The 6,808-nt window shown below is 61.6% G+C and overlaps 1 protein-coding gene across 1 annotated transcript; it reads right to left on the bottom strand.

Moving 5' to 3' along the window:
* Window positions 1–3,312: 3,312 nt before the first annotated feature.
* Window positions 3,313–5,340, bottom strand: YDJC (YdjC chitooligosaccharide deacetylase homolog). Its single transcript, XM_055404963.2, has 5 exons — window positions 4,973–5,340; window positions 4,724–4,883; window positions 4,429–4,528; window positions 4,171–4,348; window positions 3,313–3,973 (listed from the first exon to the last, which is right to left on the bottom strand). The coding sequence occupies exons 1-5, from the start codon at window positions 5,338–5,340 to the stop codon at window positions 3,604–3,606; spliced, it is 1,176 nt and encodes a 391-aa protein (XP_055260938.2). The 3' UTR covers window positions 3,313–3,603.
* Window positions 5,341–6,808: the final 1,468 nt, after the last annotated feature.

Genomic DNA, 6,808 nt, shown 5'->3' with positions numbered 1-6,808 from the left:
TGGCTTGGAGCTCCTCTGCTGCCGCCTGAGTGCAGCCGCCCTTCCTCAGCTCGTCTGACCCTCTGCCGCCGACGCCAGTGTCGCGCACCAGCCCTGGGCCGCCGTGCCCCCCGCCCAGGAGCAGGACGGCCCCCCTCCATCGGACCCTCCACCTACTTGGAGTCAGGCTCCACGTGAAGCTCACCCAGTAATCTCCTTGACATCTTTTATATTGTTTTGACCGCCTTCTTTTGTAGAAATAAAGATTGACCTTAGAATTTATCGTCAGATGGACTCGTAAGGATCTGAATGTTCATGTCTTTTCCAAGCAAGCGGGACTGCCCCTGAAGTAGTAGAGTCCTGATCACTGACAGGAGGTGGCCAGGAATCCGAGCTGCGGGGTCCTCCTCCACTCCTGCCGCCTGGGCCTCCCTTCCCCGGCACTCGGCCGGCGAGATCCGGTGGAGAAGATGACTTAACCTTGGCTTTCTGTCTTAATTTTAGCTTTGTGACTTGAGGTCTTCGGGGCTCGCGGCCCGTGAAGCAGCTCGGCTTTACCCAGCAGAGGTGGGGCGGTGGTGGGGGCGGCCCGCGGCCTTCTGTAGCCCCAGGTACGCACAGACAGGCCTTGGAGCCCCGTGCGCCCTGGCCGGCTCGGCCATGCCTGTCTCATTAGCAGAAAGGCGATGGATGAGGGACTTGATTTCACTCACATGCAGATTTGTTAATAAAATGCAAAATTCTGTCAGAAGCGCTCCAGATCAGCCGCGGTTTGTTCTCGCCGCTCTGAGCCCAGAATTCTTGCCATTCCTGGAGACCCGCCCACCGCTTCGTGCTTCCACCAGCGCAGCTTTGCCGCCTGTCTCCCCTGCCCCCGTGTCTGCTCGCCAGCTGCAGGGAGGACTCCCGCCCTGCTCCACGCGGCGGCCCCTCCCTTCGAGGCTTCTTCCCGCCCCTCCGAGAGCTGGCTGGCGGCCTGGCTCCACCGCGGACGCGCGCTGAACCCTCGGGCAGGCGTGGAGCGGCTCACCTGCAGCCTTGCTCCTCCAGACCCGGCGGCCGGTCTCCCGAGCAGGGAGAGCTGCCAGGTCTGCCTCCGAGCGAGCGCCCTGGCCCCCCGCCGTTCCTCACAGCGGGCACGAGCCTCCCGAGCCGCCGCGATCCGCTCTGCTGCCCTGAATAAAAGTGCTCTGGGACACGGTCTGCTCGTGTGGGTTTTGTCTCTTCCTTCCTGGGGGTGGGGCTGCACGGGCCTCCGAAAGAGGGGTGCAGACACGTCCTGGCCAGGCCCGGGCAGCAGAAGGAACCCCGGGGCATCAGGGGAGGGGGCACTGACCTCTGGATGTGCGTCACCTCAGCCACACTTAACAGAGGAGCAGACCCTGGCCCTGAGTAGGGTGCCTCCTGGAAGGAGGCTGGGGAGCTGGTGAGGATGTGCTCAGGGAGGGGCCAGGCCAGTTCCTTGAATTCCAGCCCCAACCCGCCCCCCCAGCCTCGGGACTGCGGCGCTTGGGCTGGCTCAGCAGCAGGCCCGTCAGGCCCCTGACAGAGCTTTCCACTGGGGCCCCGGCCTGGGGGTCTGACACCAACTGAGACCCTGACAGCTCGGTCTGCAAAAGTGGCAGTGGGAATTTCCTGGGGTGTCGTTTCACCAGGAGGCGAGGTGGCTGGCGCCTTACCTTGATTATCAGCGGGGACCCCCAATTTGGGACTGCCCTTGGGCCCCATCACCCTTTCACAGAGGGGACCAGCCACAGCCCCTCCCCAAACCTGAGACCCCCCTGCCCCCTGCCCTCAGCGGCCCCCAGGCTCTGGTCTTCCTCACCCCAATATGCTCCACCTGCGTCCGCTGGGCCTGCTGTCTGGCCCCTCCTGCTCCCTGGGCTGCTCCACCCAGGGCCCTGGACGTGGCAGGGTCCTGTCTGCATGGGGAGGCCCGCGTCCTGCTCCCGCTGTCCTCCCTGGCAGCACGTCCCTGCGGCACCCTGCAGGGCATCCCTGAGCCTCAGTGCTCCCACATCTGCACCAGCTCCTCCCCACCTGCTTCCCTCCCGCTCCCTCCCCCCGCCAGGAGCAGAGCTAAGTGAAGCCCAATCCTCGCACAGCGCAGTGCCGGCGGGCCCCACGTGGGAAACGCCGTCTTCCTGGGTGCCTGGCCAGCAGGTACCATGAGACCACGCCGCAGAGGCTTTGTCCTCACGCTAAGCTGTGTGTCCCACACCCACGGCAGCCAGGTCCCACGCCTGTCGCCCTGTGTGTAGAGACCGCGGGCTCCTTGCAGGCTGTGTACCAGCCGCCCCATGCCTGATGGGCCATGGGTAACAGCGAACCCTCATCTGGGCTGTCCTGGGCGCAGCAGGTTGGTTACGAGAAATGCCCCCTGTGGGATCAGGGACCAGCCCTCCACCTCCTCGTCCCAGTCGCCGGGGGCCTCTGCTCCTCCCGCTCTGCCTCCCTAGTGACAGTAGCCTCTCCTGCAGACCCTCTGGCTCCCCCGTCATCCACACTCTCTCCTGGGCCAAGGGCCCCACGGCCAGCTCCTCTCAGTGGCAGACCCCCTCCAGGGAGCACAGCTAGACACGCTTCCAGGGAGCATGGCAGACCCCTCCCCTCCAGGGAGCACTGCTAGACCCGCCTTCAGGGAGCACACATAGACCCCCATGGGCGGGCCAGGATGAGAGGGAGGAAAGGGCCCACAGCTGGAGGAGTCAAGGTCCAAGGAAGGATAGGAGAAGCCTGGAACCAGAAAGGGGCTGAAGCCACCAGTCAGGATGGGCCCTGCCCTCACGTGGTCAGTTAGTGCAGTGGGCTCTCCTGGCCCCAGTGGCCGCCTGACCCAGACGAAGGCCCAGCGCCTGTCGAGTCAGTGAGCAGGCAGCCTCACAGCTGTGCCCCCCTTCTCTGGGTCTGCAAAATGGGGACACCGGCGCTGTGATGTGTCACTCTATGAGACAAGAAGGACCATGTGGAGCTCTGCCTGCTTCCAGCAGCGCCCTCGACCCAGGCCCCGGGAGCCCCACCCACAGGGCATCCAGGCACGTGCACAGAAGACCATCCCTCCTGGGCAAACGTGAAACACTCCTGCAGGCTTGCAGGACCTTCTCAGGCCTGCCCCCTGGGGTGGCAAAGGACTGCTGGCTTAGGCCTCCCCAGAACCGTAGTCTGCGAGATTCTTCCAACCCCTCATTACCTCCCCCCCGAAAAAAAGGATGAAGAGAGCTGAGGCATGGGCAGAGCTGAAGCATGGGCAGAGCCAAGGTGGACCACACTGCTGACCACTCCTGGGAGAGTGACCTCGGGCCCGCAGTGGCGTGCTCTTGTGTGTGGGAAGATTCCTAGGCCTGGTTCACAGGATACATGCCACTTTATTAACAGCCACCTCTGCTCTGAGTGCCCACACAAGGATGATGCCAGTGATGTGATGGCCCCCACGCCCAGCAGGGCCCAGGCCCAGAGGTCATGGCTGCCCTCCACAGCCAGAGTGCTTGCAGAAGCTTGGCCACCACCCTGCACCATGAGGACCTGGGCCCAGAGCAGACTGTCCAGGCCCAGCAATGCGGGCTCCGGGGCCACGTTTCCCTCCCGCACACCAAGGGCATATTAATGCTCAGCTGTCTGCCAGGGTCATGGTGGGGAGGGCTCCAGAAAGGTTTCCCACGTGGCTTTCCTGGTGGCCCCCTCTCCGGGCCTCTTGCAATCTAGGTCTTCCAGGGTGCAGAGCTGCACGCCGTCCTGGGCCAGCTGAGCCCGCAGCGCAGGCGCTGTGAGGACACGCAGCTCGTGCAGGCGATCGGAAGAGCAGGAGAAGGCGTCGGGGCCCTCCCCGCAGCCCCCAAGTGGAGGCACACTCGGGTAGCCGGGGTGTGCCATCAGTTCGGCCGTCACCGCCCGGCTGGCGGGTATGCCCTCCAGGGCCCGAGCCAGCGCCTCCAGCACTCGGTGGGCGGACATGTTCTGGCCGCACGTGCTCAGGCCCACGAAGACGTCGGTCCACCTGTGGGTGCCAGGGCGGCAGCAGCAGGACCAAGGGGCCTCGGTGGGCAGGGCTATGCCAGGGGCGCGGGGCAACTGGGCTGGGGGCAACGCGGGAGGAGGCCTGACCCCCGTCGAGGTTAAGAAATGGGGAGGGGGGCACAGCCAGCCAGACGCACAGGGGTGGAGGGGGTTGCGCCAGGGGGCTGGGGGCCTTACCGAAGGCCATGGTGGACAAAGGGACCGATGGCGGCGCGGGCGTCTTGCTCCACGGTGCCGGCAAAGGCGCGCGCTGGGGCCTCCAGCCACGCGCAGCCGTCCAACCCGCGCTCCAGCGGCAGCCTAGTGAAGCGCACTCCGCAGGCCTGCAGGGCCTCGGCGAACACCCGGCACACGCCTGCGGGCGGGCGGGGCGGAGTCAGGGCGAGGCACGTGCCGCCCACCCCCACCCCGGCGTGGGAGCCCCGTCCCGCGCACCTGGGAGCACGTGCACGTGCTGGTGCCCGTCCACGTGAGTAGGGTCCCGGCCCAGTAACTCCCGGAAGCGGCTCAGCTGGGCCTCCAGCTCTTCTCGCACCTGGAGGGCGAAGGGGACAGTCATCTAGCACACGTCCGGGAACAGCTCCCCAGGGGGACCCCGTCCCCGCGCTCCGCTGCGATCGTCCCTGTGTCTGAACAAGGGAGGCATCCGCTGCCCCAGTCCAGCCCGTAATGGTCCAGGGCGCCCTCGCGGCGCAGCCCTGAGCGCCTTCCTGCAGCCGCACCTGCGCACCTGGGGCAAGATCACTTCTCCAGCTGCCACCGCCCGCCGGAATCCCATCTTGCCGAGGAAGAAGCCCTCAGAGCCGATCAGCGAAGAGGCGCCGCGGCGGGCCGGGCCCACGGGCCGGCCCTCGGACAGGTTGGCGTGGAGGCCCGTGGGGATCTGGTGCCTGCGGGTGGAGCGCGAGCGGGGAGCATCGGCGGCGCGGACTGCGGTCCCCGAGCCCGCCCCGGCCCGTGCTGGAGGGCCGCCACTCACCTGCGCGCCAGTTCAGCCGCGCTCTCGGAGGCCGAGCCGTTGACCAGCAAGGACACGCTGGTCACAGCCCCGGCCAGGAAGGCTTCCACGATGCCCTCGTCGCGCCGCGGGCAGTAGCCAAAGTCGTCTGCCGTGACCACGAGCCGCACGCGAAGCCGGGCCATGGTGCCTCCTGGACGCGCCGGGCGCAGAGCGCGCGGGCGGACGGTCCAGGCCCCGCCCCAGACGTCGCCCGAGGCCCCGCCCCGACGCCCGCGCCCACGCTCGGCTTTTGTTCTCGCCGCCTGCCGGTCCCGGTGGTCCCTGCAAGCCGAGTGCCCCGCCCCACCCCGAGCACGGGACTTGTAGTGACTGCAAAAATGTTTCATATGAAAAACGGAAAAATCAAACCTGGGGGAAAAAAAAAAACCCAACCCTCTTACCCTCCCCCAAGGTCACCACCGTTCACTTTCTGGGTAGTGTCTCCTGGTATTTTTTTTTCCTAATAAATACACCCAGGCTTTCTGCTCTACAACCCCAAAGTTTTTTGGTTTGTTGTTTTGAGGAGACAGTGATCACATCAGTGGCATTCCAGCCTCGTGGTGTTTCTGTTCTTTTTTTTTGATACTATGAACTTTTTCATGTCTTTATTCAGTTCAGTTCAGTCCCTCAGTGGTGTCCGACTCTCCGCGACCCCATGAATCACAGCACGCCAGGCCTCCCTATCCATCACCAACTCCCTGAGTTCACTCAAACTCATGTCCACAGAGTCGGTGATACCATCCAGCCATCTCATTCTCGGTCGTCCCCTTCTCCTCCCGCCCCCAACCTTTCCCAGCATCAGAGTCTTTTCCAGTGAGTCAACTCGTCGCATGAGGTGGCCAAAGTATTGCAGTTTCAGCTTTAGCATCAGTCCTTCCAGTGAACACCCAGGATCGATCTCCCTTAGAATGGACTGGTTGGATCTCCTTGCGGTACAAGGGACTCTCAAGAGTCTTCTCTAACACCACAGTTCAAAAGCATCAATTCTTCGGCGATCAGCTTTCTTCACAGTCCAACTCTCACATCCATACATGGCCACGGGAAAAACCATAGCCTTGACTAGATGGACCTTTGTTGGCAAAGTAATGTCTCTGCTTTTTAATATATTATCAAGGTTGGTCATAACTTTCCTTCCAAGTAGTAAGCGTCTTTTAATTTTATGGCTGCAATCAGCATCTGCAGTGATTTTGGAGCCCAAAAAAATAAAGTCTGACACTGTTTCCAATGTTTTTCCATCTATTTCCCATGAAGTGATGGGACCAGATGCCATGATCTTCGTTTTCTGAATGTTGAGCTTCAAGCCAACCTTTTGACTCTCCTCTTTCACTTTCATCAAGAGGCTTTTGAGTTCCTCTTCACTTTCTGCCATAAGGGTAGTGTCATCTACATATCTGAGATTATTGATATTTCTCCCGGCAATCTTGATTCTGGCTTGTGCTTCTTCCAGCCCAGCATTCCTCATGATGTACTCTGCATATAAGTTAAATAAGCAGGGTGACAAGATACAGCCTTGATGTACTCCTTTTCTATTTGGAACCAGTCGGTTGTTCCATGTACAGTTCTGACTGTTTATTAGCTAACTGTATTTCTTTTACAAATACTTGTCTTTTGTTGATTTTTTGAAACGAGGCTTTTTCTTTATTTGTAAAAGCTCTGCACAAAGAGAAACCCTGTGTACCAGTGGTTTTATTTGAGAAAGCATCCGTCCCAGTTTCCATCTCTTGAGCCCTGTGCCAGGCCACAACTTTACATTTTCGTGACCTCCTTTTTTCCTCTGTGATCCAGAAAAACTTTCCTTACCAATGACTTTAGTCA

Source organism: Moschus berezovskii, chromosome 19 (genome assembly GCF_049115385.1).
Source record: "Moschus berezovskii isolate FMDL1 chromosome 19, NW_MosBer_1.0, whole genome shotgun sequence".
NCBI lineage: Eukaryota > Metazoa > Chordata > Mammalia > Artiodactyla > Moschidae > Moschus > Moschus berezovskii.
This window is presented reverse-complemented; position numbering and strand designations above follow the sequence as displayed.

Coding starts and splice junctions, on each gene's coding strand:
- YDJC (XM_055404963.2), bottom strand. CDS start 5,340: ATGAAACATTTTTGCAGTCACTACAAGTCCCGTGCTCGGGGTGGGGCG. Junction 4,529..4,723: donor GAGAAGTGATCTTGCCCCAG/GTGCGCAGGTGC, acceptor TTCGCCCTCCAG/GTGCGAGAAGAGCTGGAGGC. Junction 3,974..4,170: donor TTTGTCCACCATGGCCTTCG/GTAAGGCCCCCA, acceptor TGGCACCCACAG/GTGGACCGACGTCTTCGTGG.